Source organism: Diospyros lotus, chromosome 9, assembly GCF_014633365.1.
Source record: "Diospyros lotus cultivar Yz01 chromosome 9, ASM1463336v1, whole genome shotgun sequence".
In the NCBI taxonomy this organism is placed as follows: Eukaryota; Viridiplantae; Streptophyta; class Magnoliopsida; order Ericales; family Ebenaceae; genus Diospyros; species Diospyros lotus.
This window is the reverse complement of record NC_068346.1, coordinates 30,468,573-30,484,538: the sequence shown is the minus strand read 5'-3', so window position 1 is coordinate 30,484,538 and position 15,966 is coordinate 30,468,573. Positions and strand designations below refer to the sequence as shown.

The following is a 15,966-nucleotide window of genomic DNA, read 5'->3' as shown; positions in this document are numbered from 1 at the left end:
TTTTTATGAATTGCAATATTAAAAAAACAATTTAAAGGAGTTTTTTGTAACATTAATCGTGTTATGAGGAGCCTTTACGAACCAATCCTTATTTTCTTAATTTTTAAGGTTGTTTTTATGAGACTGAAAAAAAATCATGAATTTATGCAGTTGGACTTTGGGGAATGAGGAGGATTTTCAGATTTTTTGTGCATCTAAAGGTTAAAAAGAAATCGAGGAAGATAGAGGTCCTTGATAATGCAAATTGTTATAAATGGGTCATTCAATTTGTCGTTTTTTTTTTAAGGGGGGGTCAACATGTGCAATTGCTATGCACTTATGTAGTGTTGGAACCAGTTATTAATAATTCCTGCCATTTCTAATGTGGTATTTTAGCCAATTACAATAATTCGTATTTAGGTTGCTAAACAATTGTCTTAGATGCTTATTTGGGTTTTGAATCGATCCCTAATTTTGAAAAATTAACATTTATCTAGTCGGGTCTGATATTAGTAATAAATCAAATCAATCTGATTTCTCAATATGGATATAATGTACTATTTAAAATTAAATTTTTTTATTGCATTTAATTTATTCGTTCAATCTCTATAGATGGCATGGATTATTGAATGAAAAAAGTAAATGCCTCTACTCTACTCCGGCAAGTGGTCTGCATGTTACCAATATGATGGTTTATTTTCAAAAAATTTGGATTCATCTTCGAGATTGCCTCTAAGTGATATTGCAAACAAATATTAGTTTAGTTGCTTTTTTCTTTTTACTTTTTTGCACATCTATTCATTTGTTTATAGTTTTAATTAGAGGTTATTTAATAAAAATTAATTATATTGTCGAAGTAGTGAGGCTGAGTTGATTAACTACCAATATGACTTCTAAAATGATCGAGTGAAAGTACTTTTGTCGACAAATGTTTGAGCACTCCACCTAGCTTCACAACCGCTATTGGACTATTGTCTAATCACTCAACCCTAAGTGGTTCGACATCAACAGTTTAAAATCATCTCAGTTTTGTAACTGATAGCAGCTGTAACAATAAACTAGGGATACAAATGTTTGCATAGGTTACGGTTAGCATTCATTTTTTATGATAAAATTATCCATATTATTATTTAATCTATTCAATTGTATAATTTTCGTTTTTTTAAAATGAATGTTTCCATGATTGTGTAATTATAATTTTTTCCTTCGTTTCCAAATGATGCAACCGAAGATGATTGTGAGCTTGATGGTATATGATTACTAGACTCATTTTACATATTAATACTATTGATTACATGTTACCACTTGAAAATATTTTTTAACTGTTTCTTTTGTGAGATAAGATACAGAGTGCGCTATGAGTGATCAAAGCGCAGGTATGTTGAACTTTTAGTTTATTTAATTGCATTGTGATTTGACTTAGAAATTTCACATTTAAATCGATATGTTTCATCATTAACTCTATTGTTGTGTATCAAGATGTAAGTTTTCAACAAGGCTTTATATTCGTAATTATCCACATCCCCTCACAATAAATAGGTTAGTCGTTATTCCCAAATATGCCAGTCTTAGGAATATAGTGTTCATGATCTAATTTTAATGTTCAAAAAAGTGATTGTCATTGGAATTCAATGCAGAATATTGGGATATTAGAGACCCAACACATAAATGTGAGTTCTGTGGTGCTATTTTTTGATACGAGGAGAAGGTAGGATGCTATTACAACACTGCAAATCCAAAATTCTCCCTATGTTGTATGCATGAAAAGATTAAATTGCCTGCGATATAGCATCCTCCTAATGTGCTTACTAGTTTGCTATATGGGAACAATAGTGCAAGCAAACATTTTTGTCAAAAATATAAGATTATACAACAATATGTTTTGCTTTACATCGATGGGAGGAAAAATCGACTCGAGTTTAAATAGAGGGGGCTCACCACCTGTATTCAGATTATACAGACAAAACTACCATCTGAAGGGTAGTCTTTTGCCGCCTGAAGGAGATGTGCCAAAGTTTGCTCAATTGTATATTTATGACACTAAAAGTGAAGTGTGATGATTCAACCATCGTGTAAGCATCAACCACAAACTGTTAGAAGAGTCTCCTAGAGAATAGAATATGTGGTGATTCACAGTCTCTTTCAATCTATAGGCGAGGAACTCCCTCACAAAAAAGAGTTGAGGTTAGAAATGTACAGTGGCTTAACAGATGCAGAATTACGAGGAGAGAACGATCCTTCAACGCAGGGTAGGTGTGTGGTTTTGCCATCTCTTTTCATTGGCAGTGCACGATACATGATACAGAACTATCAAGACACAATGGCAATATGTAGGTGGGTTAGTTATCCAAACCTGTTTATTACATTTACATGTAATCTGAAGTGGCTGAAGATAGTTCATTTTGTTGAGATGAGAGGATTGAGACCCGATGATCGTCCATATATTATTTGTCGAACTTTTAACATCAAATTAGACCACTTGATTAAAGATCTTCATTGCAATAAGATTTTTGATACAGGATACAGTCAGAGCAGGTATTCGACTTAAGATCAACAAAAAAATGTGATTATCATTTGCTATTGTTTATAGCCTAACATACAATTATTTTTCCAATTCAACTATGTATATAGTGGAATTCCAGAAGTGTGACTACCACATGCACACATTTTGATATTTTTGTCTAAGAAAGACAAGTATCCAACCAGAACTGACATTGATCGCATAATATCAACTGAGATTCCAGACAAAGATTCTGACCCAAGCTACTATTCAATAGTTCGCGATTTCATGGTGCATGGCCCATGCGACAATTTAAGAAATAGTTTTCCTTGCATGTCTAACGACTGATGTACAAAACATTTTCCAAAGAAGTTCGCAGAATCTACTAATGTTGACGATGATGATTATCCAGTATACCGAAGAAGAGATGATGGTAAAATCGTGTTGAAGAACGGTATTGAGCTTGACAATAGATATGTCATGCCCCATAATCGCTACCTGTTGTTGAAATATGGTGTTAATTTGAATGTCGAGTGGTGTAACCAATCCAGATTTTTCAAATATTTGTTTAAATATGTCAACAAAGGACATGATCGAGTTACTACAGCTTTTTACAAAAGTAGTGAGGATGATGATACAGGTAAAAATGTTGACGAAATAAGTATGTACTATGATTGCAGGTACATTTCACCATGTGAGGTAGTTCTGGAGAATTTTTGGGTTCAAGATACAATACAAAGATCCTCCTATTGAGCGTATGAGTTTTCATCTTCCAAACCAACAAAATGTTATGTTTTCCAATTCTGATCCAATTGATCAAGTGGTAAATTGACCTTATGTGAACAAGAGCATGTTCCTTGCATGGATGGATGCTAATAAAATATACCCTGAAGCAAGAGAACTAACTTATGCAGAATTTCCCAACAAGTTTGTTTGGAAGCAATCAATCAGAAAATGGCACTCGAGGAAACGCAAATTCTCTGTTGGACGTATATTCTACATACCTCCAGGTTGTGGAGAAATGTATTATTTGAGAAGCCTCCTAAATATAGTTCGTGGGCCAACAAGCTTCGATGAGTTGAAATGTATTGACGGTATTCAATATAGTTCTTACAGAGATACTTGCTATGCACTCAAATTGCTAAATGATGACAAAGAATATGTTGATGGTATCGTCGAAACAAGTCATTAGGGATCTGCACATTGTTTGAGAAGTCTTTTTGTGACTTTATTGTTGTCTGATTCTCTATCTCAACCCGAAATTGTGTGGGAAAAATATTGGCAATACCTCTCTAATGATATACTTTACAACCGACGAAACATATTGCAACATAAAAATATTCAATTATATTTTAATATTTGTTGCTACATGCGTAATTTAACATTCAATTGTATTATGACAGTGTTTTCAATATTTTTTAATTGTGTCCACAATATGCAGAATTGGAATTGACTAAAAAATAAATAAAGGGTTATACTCTTGTGGAGATAGAAAAGATACTGGGAGCAGTGGAAAGAGTCTGCGAGATTTTCAATCAATGGTGTTCCCAAATGTAGAATATTTTTCCCACTATCAAATAGATTTATACAAGATGAATTACGATACAACAAAAATGTTGTCCCAAGAGCACATTAAACTGGTGTCTAATCTAATGATGAGCAACGACTGTCTATGATATTGTAATGGATGCAGTGCAGTTGAATAGAGGTGGTATGTTTTTTGTATACGAAAATGGAGGAACTGGCAAGACCTTTGTGTGGAAAACTCTAAGATTTGAGATCGAAGGGAGAAATTGTGTTGAATGTAACATCGAGTGGAATAGCATCTCTCCTTCTACCCGATGGTAGGACTGCTCACTCCAGATTTGCAATTACACTAAATTCGAATGAAGATTCAACTTGGAACATTAAACAGGGAAATTCTCTTGTAGAGTTAATAATCAAAAGCAGTCTTATCATTTGGGACGAGACTCTTATGATGAATAAATATTGCTTTAAGGCTTTGGATTGGAGCATGCGAGATATTCTAAGACTCAGTAACCCAATGAGTTTAGAATTACCATTTGAAGGGAAGGTAGTAGTCCTCGAAAGAGATTTTCAACAAATATTACCTGTGATTGACAAAGAATATGAGATATCGTGCTTGCAACCATCAATTCATCATACATATGGAGAAATTGTAAGATATTGAGATTGACAAAGAACATGAGGCTCCAACATGTTGAATTTGATGAAGACTTGATCAACTTAAAGTCTTTTTCTGAATGGATAGCAAGCATAGGGAATGGAACAATTGGCGGTCCGAACGACGATAATGCGGTTATTGATATACCGGACAACCTGTTGTTGAATGCATCAGATGATCCTGTTGCATCAATCGTGAACAACACGTATCCAAATTTTACTTCTAATGTCAATGAAACTAAATATCTTCAAGGTAGAGCTATACTAGCACCGACTCTTAATGTTGTGGAGATTGTCAATGAGTACATGATTTCACTTAATGCAGCTGAGGCAAAGACATGCTTAAGTTTAGACACAACTTGCAGATCATATTGCAATGTTGATCTTTTACAAGACCTTTACACGCCTGAATTTTTAAATGCAATTAGGTGGTCTGGGGTGTCGAACCATGAATTGAAGCTAAAGGTTGGCGTCCAGTTATGTTGTTAAGAAACATAGATTATTCCCTGGGGTTATGTAATGGCACTAGGTTAGTTATCATAAGAACTAGAAACCACGTTCTTGAGTCAAAAATTCTGACAAGCAGTAATACTAGACATAAGGTTCTTATTCCAATGATGACATTAACCCCATCTAACCCTAAGTTGCTTTTCGAACTACGAAGAAGGTAATTCCCTTATTGTGTTGTATGCAATAACAATCAATAAAAGTCAAAGGGTAATCACTATCTCATATTGGGTTGTACTTGAAAAAATCAATTTTCAGTCACGAACAATTATACGAACTATCTCTAGAATTACAAATTGCAAATGATTAAAAATTTTGATTTGTGACAAAAATGGGGCCAAACAAATTCAATGACAAATGTAGTTTTTAAAGAGGTTTTTTTAAAATTTATAATAGTTTTCTCGAGATGTATTAACCTTTTAAACAAATGTATCACATTACTATATTCACTTCTTAAGCTTTAATTATTGTCGTGTTTATTTACATATACAAGAATACTATGATTGTCAAATTTAAATAAATTCAATACATATGAACTTCCGTGCACCGATAATGAACTAGTTTAGTAGTTATGATAACAAAAATTAAAATACACGGACTAGTTTAGTACCAAATACAAAGTTTAACAACTACCTATGTAATTTACCCAATAGTATAGTAACCCATCGTACTTTCTTTGGAATAGGACCGATTGGCACACCATATTGAGTCTCCAAGGCTTTAGAACAAGCTAATCTTGGATCCAACGAACAACTTTGGTTGCATAACTCTTGTTCCAGTTCTATCTTCTATGATTATGATCTATCTTCTTGATGAGGGAAAAGATTATCGGCTTCATAATTACTCCAATACTCGGGAATACAACCAATAACAGAGGTGACACAAGCTCGTTGGGGAGTCGCTCCATTGACGTCATCTTGTTTAAAGCCCAGAAAAGACACGTGGCAGACACATCTCAATATGCCGACTAACCTATTGCCCAGCAAAGATTCTTCGGATTCCTCAGCATCAATTATAGCCTCGATGATCATGGAGATAGGAACTATCTCAAACCTTCAGAAACCGATTATTGAACCCATATCTCTAAGATCATGGTTCCGCAAGGGATGAGAGGAGGATCCCGACGATTCGAAAAATGAATCCTTATCTTAACAAGAGAATAAAGAGAAGGTAACTAGCACAGGTAAAGGATTTGATCTTTTCTTCTCTTTTCCTAAGTTCTTTACTGTCTACTGAGAACTAGAGATACCCCATTAAACTGACTTAATCGTCGAAGTGATCTCGAGGGAGCAAGTCCCCGACGTCATCTCTTTGTAGGTACCTAGTCCGAGGCAGAAGAGGTTAATCAGCTACTACATCATCACTTCCCCTTTCCTGAAAGTACTTTCTTTGGAAATATCAATACATCAAGAATAAGATCCTCCAATTCCATAAACATTAACTTAACTTCCTCTCTTTTCAAGTGGCCAATCAACCTTTCTTCACTTGAGCTTCAAAAGGAAATGGGAAAAGCTAGGAAATAATAAAGAGATCCCCAAGAATACCTCCTCATTGAACTACTCACCACTTTAATATGAAAGAACAATCATCTTAATAGTTCTTTAAATTGGTTATTTCATCCCAATTATAGGGCTAACAGTGGCAGCTGAAAGATACTGAAACTGTCCCTGTTCCCCGCATAGATACATTAATTAAGAAAAAGAAATTATAGGAAGATGGTGCAATACAACAAATTGAATGATTATAATAAAGTTAATAACCATGAGTATTCCTGGACTCCTTTCTTTTTACAATTTCCCCTCCCCCTGAACTATTATTTTTACTAACTAATAACTAATGAACAAACAAACAATAAATTGGCATATGACCCTTTATACTGGAATTGGGATATAGAAAGGAAAACAAAATCCAAGATGCTCGCAAACTACAGTAATACAGGCTATATTTCCCCAAGCTGACAGAATAGAAGAATCCAGGGAATGACATATTTTCTAACTTGTTCCGTAACTTCAAATGCTTACTGTTTCTCCTGCACTTGGCGGCCATTAGTGTCCTCCTGTTGGGCACTCTGACTCTGACTCTCATTGGCAGATTTGTCGTCAGTTGGCTCCTCAACATTCGCTGGCTTTCCCTGATGAATTTGAATAATATGAAGTTAATACAGGGAGGTCAATGATCATTTATCTAGAAGAGCTCTCACAAGGCACACACCTCATGTTGCCTGACTATAATTGTGAAAGAGAAACAGAATCGGTACATTTAAGGATTCAAGCATCGCTTCCTTCAAAAGGTTAAATTAATGATCGAATGTTTACTAGAATACAACCTACAAAACTGCAGCCTATACATTAGACCTTCAACAGTGTATTTACTGTGCAAGAATAAAGGTTCACAGAAACAGTGAGATTGCAGCAATGCATCCCCAACTGAACTACAACATGCAAAGTTATAAACGGTTTTACTATATACATCAGGTTGATGCCTTCACTGATAACTATGTCTCCACTGTAGTTCCAAAATACGATAACAAGATTTTCTTTTCTGATGCTATAGTTATAGTGGAGAGTAGTTGAGGGAATGAAAAGTTATTTCTCTTTTGACAAATAGGTATGAATATTTCACAAAGATAAAGCTTCACCGGACAAGTAAATCATTTATGAACTTTGATGGTTTCTCAACAATTTTCAACATCAGGTGAATAATTTAGAGTAACGAGGGGCTGCACATTAAGTTCAAGTGAGTATTACTCTAGCGTCCAACTCTAAACACGGCTACATTATCTTAATTCTTCTCTTGGCATTAAAACCCCAGGTTGCTAAAGCAGTTGTCATTGAAAAACTTGTTAGACTTCAGGATTCTACCCATTTTGATTAAATGTTATTTTTGCATTAAATAGATTATCCATGCCACAAGGGAAAGATTTTGAAAAGGAAGCTTGAGCAATTCTATGGTGAACAGTTTCTTTTAGCTGTTTTTAAGCTTAAAAACAGCTTAAGGCATTTGGTTGCTAATATTTTTGCTTCATGCAAAGTTTGTGGACCAAAAGATGCTATACAGCACAAAACTTGAAGAAAAGCACGAGAAATTACATGTTTTATTTATTATTTATTTGTAATTGTAAAGAAACAGATATGATATTGTTCTTACATTTTTATATAACTGTTCCTAAAATATAATATTTGTTTTATTCTAGGGGAATTTTTATCACTTCCTAAATTATTCTACTACCAACATGACTAAAAAAAACTAGTTTTTTTAAGCATTTACCAAACACTCATCCAGAGATTTTTCCAAACTACCTTCTTACTGCTTTTTAAGTTAGCATTTTAATGAAGAAAATAATACATTGCCAAAATGACCCTTAATAGAACAATTTTTACTCTATAGGTATTGGCTGGACATAGAAAAGTACTAGAGATATCAACGAAATCTGTGAATTATTAATGTTAGCTAGGTTTGCATGAGGATTCCATAAATTTTAAGCAATCTAAGCAACTAGTGATTAAAGATTATCAATAAAAGAGATATAATCAGATATCGCAACATGTAGCTTTCATTCCATACACTCCTGTATCAACCACTCTCGATAATTGGTCCACTCATCTGGCACAATGATACAGGCTTTCAACAATGTTGAAAGTGAGCAATTTGTTATTTTAAGTGGGTATGCTAAGGCTTCAACGAAGTCGCTGGGGAAATTTTTCTAAAAACATCTATATTCCAATATAAGCCATACAACAAGCCAACATCCCAAAGCTCAGGCTTGACTTGTTAGCAGCATACTTCATATCTTCTACCAATAGAAAAAGAAATGGGCATATATGTTACCAACTGGAGCTGGTCCTGATTATATCATATATCAAATTACTTGCCTAAAAATAATTGTTTTTGGACTCATTCAAATGTGGATTAGTAATCATTTCAACTTATTTAGAATCATATAACTGACCTTGTTCCTGTCACGCCAACCCAGTCCAAATGGTCTAGATAGCAAACTGATCTTTCTCACAGGAAGCTCCTGGGTAGACTCTTGATTGCTCCGCCCAGGTGAAGAATCTTGCTGCACAGATCTACAGGCCACACTTGCATCCATCAAAAGAGGTAATAACAACCAGAGAAGATAAATATGCATGCAGAACAAAGAGCACTTATGCAGCTGACAAGAAAATAAAAAAAATAAAAATTCATAAATTAAATGACAAGAAGAGGCTGGATAAATATTGAAAAACCAACTGTGCTGCATCTGGTTTCTTGAGTCACCAACAACGTTTGTGAAATCATGACAACAAAACAAAAGCAGTATCATATGGGGATAAATCTTGTCAAATAAAAACAGAAATTTGTGATGTAGCACAAAAAAAGAAAGAAAATTGTAATCATGCATAAAATAAATGGATGTCTCTAAAATGAGTACATACCGTGGAGATGGTTGTGCTTTACTTTGGCCAGATTGGTACTGTAAAGTGGCTTCCAACATTGTCTCCGCCATCACCACCCTCTTCTCCATCTCAGCCAGGTTAGCAGTAACCTCCTCATATTTTTCCTGCATGGGAAGTTGTTTTAGCAAAATATCTAAAATTGAAGTTGTTAGTTTGTGTTTCTTGTTTCCAATGTACCAAAACATATATATAATCTAAATTGAAGGCCCATAAATTAATGGACCTGAAAACTTAGTGTGAATATTAACAAAGCTAGAGAATCTAGTATCTACCAAACCATCAAGTGTGTCTATAACTTGAAGCAAACAACAACAATAATATATCCAGCCTTTATCCCACTATGTAGGGTTGGCTACATGAATTCTAGACTTCCATGTATTTCTGTCTTTTGTCCTATCTTTATTTAGATCCATACACTTCATATTAAACTTTAATGTTTCTCTCAAAATCTTTTTGGGTCTGTCTCTATCTCTTTTTTTGACTAATTGTTTCATTTCATCAACTCTCCTCACAGGAGCGTCTCTTGGTCTCCTTCTCACATGACCAAACCATCTTAGTCTAGTCTCTCTCATGTTCTCCTCGATTGGCACTATCTTACCTTATTACGAATAACTTCATTTCTAATTTTATCTTTTTTTGTATGGACGCACATCCATCTTAACATTCTCATCTCCGTTACGCTCGTCTTTTGCTCATGCTGGTATTTGACTGTCCAACATTCTAAGCCATACAATAAGACTGATCTTATAGCTATCCTATAAAATTTTCCTTTTAGTTTTAATGAGATTTTACCATCACATAATACCCCCGATGCATTTATCCATTTTAGCCAATCTGCCTTAATTCTATGTGTGACATCCTCGGCCACACATATTTCTCATAAATAAACATAGTGGAAGACAGTCAATGATGATATGCATGAAACCCAGGAAGTGAAAAAAGAGAGAATAATAAATGTAAATAAGGATAATATTCAAGCTAAACAGAAGAATTCTAACCAGATTAAAATTATATGCTTTTCAAGTAAACCCAATTATAGAGAGCAACCGTGCTTAAAAAACTACTTGCACAGACTTTTTAAGGAAGAAGAAGAATATTGTTTGTTTTGTTATCATTCCAAAAACTATCTTTTGGCTCTGAAATTTGAAAAAAAAAAAAAAAAGGGAAGAACAAGTACGATGAGACATGTTATGCATATTTCAACAAATTTGTCTCAAAACAGTAATAGAAAACAAATAATGAAAAGTTTTCAGGTTTTGGAAATTTTTATACATAAAACAAGAAAGCCATATGAAAATATTGGGGCCCATTTGGTTACAGCTCCAAAACAGAATAAACTAGGGAAAGAGTACTGGGTGAATTGATCTCAGGAATTGTCTCTATCAAATTTGTCTCTCGACACCTCATTTATAGGAAGAGACAAATATGACAAATACACTTTCTTTTGGTTCCACGTATCACTCCCAGATGAAAATAAAAGATTATATGAAAAAAATGGTATTTTCTAAGTTTTTGGTTCTGAAAGCAACAAAAGCACAGAAATCATAACCAAATGAGTAATTGTAACTCAACTTTTAGATTTTTCTCTTCCTTTCTTTTCCACGGAGGGAGGGAAAACAGTTATTACTATGCTATTATGACATGTATACCAGTACAATTAGTACATAGCCACTAGGACATCATCTGTTTGAAGCATGGGAAGAGCCACTAGGCATGTGGTGGGAGGCCATGTGTGACACTCCATATCTTGCTTGAGGATTTGAGTGAGAGGTGGTAATGGACAGAGGTGATAATTGACCTAAAATCGACTTTGGCATCAACTGTCTGAATGCAGAATGACAATCAACCATCAGTCAACTGTATTGATCAATTTTGTGAAGCATCTATGGGTCAACAATCGACTATTGCATTGACTACTGAAGTAGGTGAATTAATTCAGGTAAGTAGCTGATTTCATAGATTCATACAGTAAACTAGGCAATTGAATCTTTAACTAAGGGATGCCACTCAACTCACTAGCTCTAGCTGAAAATATTTAAATCCAGATAGAGGACATACATAGATTGAGACATGATATCTGTTTGAATTACAAAAATAAGAATCATAATATTTAATGGTGCTACTTTACCAGATGAGTAATCAACCAATTAGGCACACCAAAGAGAATGTTTTTGGTCCAAACATATTTCAGGAAAAGATTGAATTGATATGAATTTTATTAGGAAAAGAAAGACCAAACAAAACCAGATGTTGGCACTTTATATCATACTTAAAATGAAAATTATTCAATCAAAGGATTCTCCACAATATAAGAAGTGAAAAATGGCTTCAAAGGATTCTCTGAAGTTTCAGGTCATGCACGAGAGTTTAAAAAAAAGTAGGCATCACAGTATGAGCTGCAAATTCCATGTAATGGCTAAATTGTTCTTGTTTCTCATCGAAGGGCCTTCTAGTTAGAGTGCAGATCAAGGAATGATGACAATATTTATGTTCTACTAAGTTTGCATATTTGATATTCCCAGAGAAGGATAAGAGTAAAGTAAGAGGACAAGAGTCACCACTCACCAGACACCTTATTACCCAAAAACTATTAAAGAAAAGAAAAGAAAAGAAATTATGGAAGGGAAGGGAAAAGATTAAATAGTTTGAACTGACATGCTTGCTTAACTCCTGATTTGTTCGATACAATAATATCACAAATGTGAGAAACTTAAATGGCAAGAACATAGTTCTAACTAATTTGTATTTGCTGCTGCGTATAGCATAACTATTATAGATCAGTGGCAGAAGACATAAGTTGACGCACAAAATACAACCTGAAGCATTTGAGCAGCATATCTCTGAGCTGCTGCATCTTGCTCAGCAAATCTGCGGGCATCTTCTGTTACCCTTTGTTCTTGCTCTACCCTCATCAAAACCTATAAATACATCATAATTAAGACATCCTCCTAAGATGTATCAACAAAAGAGAGACTAGACCTAGTTTCAAGTATGTAATAATTGAAGATAAAGCAACACAAACCTGAAGCATGGCATTTTCTTGTTCCTGCTTATCAGCAAGGGCCTGCCGAAGCCCAGCAACCTCTTGCTCTAGTTGCTCAACCTGAAGCCCATAAGCAGAAATTCAATATGAAAAATATTCATTTTAAACAAGGGAAAAGAATGAGATGGCCAGACACTAAATGACAATCTTACTTAAGACAATGAGCAACTGCACCAAACAATTTTGTGGATCTGTGCAGAGAAAGGTGAAAGCATTGTAGGCTTGCAGCAGATATTTTTTTGTTTGATCTTTAATTCTTTTAATTCAGAATGAGAGAGAAAAAGGAAAGAAGAAAAAATACAAAGGAAATACAATACAAGAAGAGTGAGAAATTTTGGAGAGACCGAGCCTGATCTGGTAGCATAATTAAACAAATGAAGTAAGCTTACACATTTGAATACCATAATAAAATATCAGGGTTCGGATTAACATTCTTAGTTGGCTGAAAACATGTGCTTCCCAAAATCATGACAAAGGAACATATAACTTTAAACAACCATACAAAGACATAGAGAGAGAGTTGCATCCCAAAGCCTACAGCAATCAGCACAGGCTTGATATGATATGGCATGTTAATGAGGAAAATGGGTAGCATCAACTTGCTTACTGCGAGAACTCTAGTCAACCTCTGGTGACTCTTCTTCAACTTGCTTTCTTGTGATCCATGTCATTGTGACCTTTCTAGCTACAAAAGAACAGAGAAATGGGAACAAATCGAGAAGGCAACTGATAGTGACTGCGTGAACAGTATCAACTACTTGCCAGTTATCTCCGTTCTTTCCCATTTTCCTCTTTGTTTTGGCTTGTAAATTCCTTTTTCACATATCTCTTTTATATTTTTAGGGTCAATTCCTCTGTACCTATTTTTACGCCTAGACATACTGTTCAAAAATGGAAGTTTTGGCCGAGATATAGCCGAACTCTTAGAGATTTGCTAGCTGTTTCTTTCTGTAAATATAGTTCTAGTCAACTTCTGTAGATTAGGAAAGCTTGGCTTAGGTTAGCTAGAGTATTTATTTAATTCCTATTTTTGTGCCTTGTATTTTCTTACAAAAAGGGAAACATGTAAAGCATTTTAGTGTGTCAATAGACATGAATTATTTTCTCCCTGTTTTTGTGGTATCAGAGCAGTAACTTGATCACTGACTCTGTCTGAAAGAAAACCTAGGACTTGTCCCACAAAACCCTCTTTAGCGAACCTTTTTTTTACCATGGCTGAAGTTTCATCTGAGTCCACTCCCCCTACTAACTCATTGACAAACACTGAAACCAAAACCTCCAACTCGGATTCACACACTCTGTCCAGATCACCACTATCCGTTTGAAGGTGATAATTTTCTGCAATGGTCTCAGCCCGTTCGAATGTATATCCGAGGGCAAGGGAAGATTGGATATTTAACTGGAACTATGAAGGAACCAGAAAAAATGGACCCAATGTATGCTACTTGGGATGCAGAAAATTCCATGGATGAAGAAATCAGCTCCAACTATATGTGCTATCCGATGGATAAGAAACTCTGGGACAATATCAACCAGATGTACTCAGATCTGGGTAATCAGTCCCAAGTTTATGAATTGGCACTGAAACTTGGTGAGATCCGACAAGGAGAAGATAGTGTCACTAAGTATTTCAACTTGCTGAAACCATTGTGGTAAGACCTGGATCTATTTTAATGAATATGAATGGAAATCTACAGAAGACTGTAATCACAACAAGAAATTGGTGGAATACAATAGCAACTTTAAGTTTCTTGCCGGACTCAACATTGAATTTGATGAAGTAAGGAATAATTGGCAGACCTCCTCTTCCCCCAATTGGAGAAGTATTTTCTGAAGTAAGAAGAGAGGACAGCTGTAAGAATGTTATGCTTGGAAAAGGCTGCTGGTGTCTCTATCTTGAACTTGGCATTGGCTGCTTCTGATGCCAATGATCGCAAGACCACTATCAATCAGCAGACAGATGAAAAACCTCAAGTGTGGTGTGACTACTACAACAAACCCCGCCATACTCAGAAACTTGCTGAAAGATTCATGGCAAACCAGCAAATTGGAAAAGCAACAAACTTGGTGACAAATCCAATCATGTGTATCCTTCAGCAAACGAAGCTGAGACAAGTCCCTTCAATAAAGAGGAGATGGACCATCTTCTTAAACTGTTAAAGTCCAATTCCTCATTTGGTATTCCTAGTGTTTCCTTGGCTCAAACAGGTAGTGACCCTAATGCTCTATCTTTCTATTCAAATTCTGCTCCTTGGATCATTGATTTTGGTGCTTCTGACCACATGACCAGTCTTTCTCATCTATTTAGTACTTAATTCACGTTGTTCTGGTAATAAAAAAAAAATAGAATTGCTGATGGTAGATTCTCACCTACTGCAGCAAAAGGCTTAATAAAAATCTCAGAGAATATAGATCTTAAATCTGTTCTTCATGTCCCTAAACTTGCCTGTAATCTTTTGTCTGTGAGTAAATTATTTAAAGATTCTAACTGTCGTGTTACTTCCTTTGATTCTCACTACAAGTTCCAGGACCATAGCTCAGGAAGGATGATTTGGCAGTGATAGGATGATAGACAGTCTTACTATTTTGATGACAATCTCTTCAATAATAAAAAAAAACTCAAGGCATACAATTCTTGTTCATGAACAAATAATGCTTTGCATCTTAGACTAAGACATCCTAGTTTCTCTTATCTTAAACATTTATTTTCTACTTTATTTAAAAATTTGGATTCTTCATCTTTTCAATGTGAGAGTTGTCAGTTATCAAAAAAGCCATGGTGCTACTTATATCTCAAAACCCTATCATATTTCAAAACCATTTTATTTGATTCATAGTGATGTTTGGGGCCCTTCAAAGGTCCCCACTTTATCTAAAAAAAAAAATGGTTTGTGACATTCATAGATGATCATAGACAATCGTGTTGGGTATATTTCACGAGTGAAAAATCTGAAGTGGAAAAATTGTTCAAAGTGCTTTACAATATGGTTGAAAATCAATTTCAAACAAAAATCAGTATACTTCCCTTTGATAATGGAATAGAATATTTTAGAATGCTTGGGAAATTTTTTGAAAGAGAAAGGCATCCTACATCAGTCTACATGTTGTGATACTCCTAATCAAAATGAAAAAATAAACATTTACTTGAAGTGGCTTGCATCATCATGTTTTTGTCACGACCCTGGTCCTAACTAAGGTTTTCTTTGAAGATAAAATTGAAACCAAGGGAGAAATAGAAAGAAATGTGGGAGAAACAAAGAGACTTCAATAATCTTCTTCATGATTAATACATAATGCCACGACAGTGTGGGTTT

The 15,966-nt window shown here is 34.8% G+C and overlaps 1 protein-coding gene across 6 annotated transcripts in view; it reads right to left on the bottom strand.

The window, feature by feature from the left end:
• The window catches only part of LOC127809611 (uncharacterized), a 57,594-nt gene that overhangs the window by 19,273 nt on the left and 22,355 nt on the right, over window positions 1-15,966 (bottom strand). For 2 of the 6 annotated variants that reach the window (XM_052348546.1, XM_052348540.1), the window contains 5 exons: window positions 12,632-12,712; window positions 12,426-12,527; window positions 9,589-9,713; window positions 9,120-9,240; window positions 6,890-7,301 (listed from right to left, as the gene is read on the bottom strand). The exons of 2 other annotated variants lie outside the window; for them this stretch is intronic. In XM_052348546.1, the coding sequence (XP_052204506.1) occupies window positions 7,188-7,301; window positions 9,120-9,240; window positions 9,589-9,713; window positions 12,426-12,527; window positions 12,632-12,712 (543 nt within the window). In that variant the 3' untranslated portion in view covers window positions 6,890-7,187. Of the gene's footprint in view, window positions 1-6,889; window positions 7,302-9,119; window positions 9,241-9,588; window positions 9,714-12,425; window positions 12,528-12,631; window positions 12,713-15,966 lie in introns of those variants that run through there. 2 more of the 6 variants (XM_052348543.1, XM_052348542.1) reach the window with 2 other exon arrangements.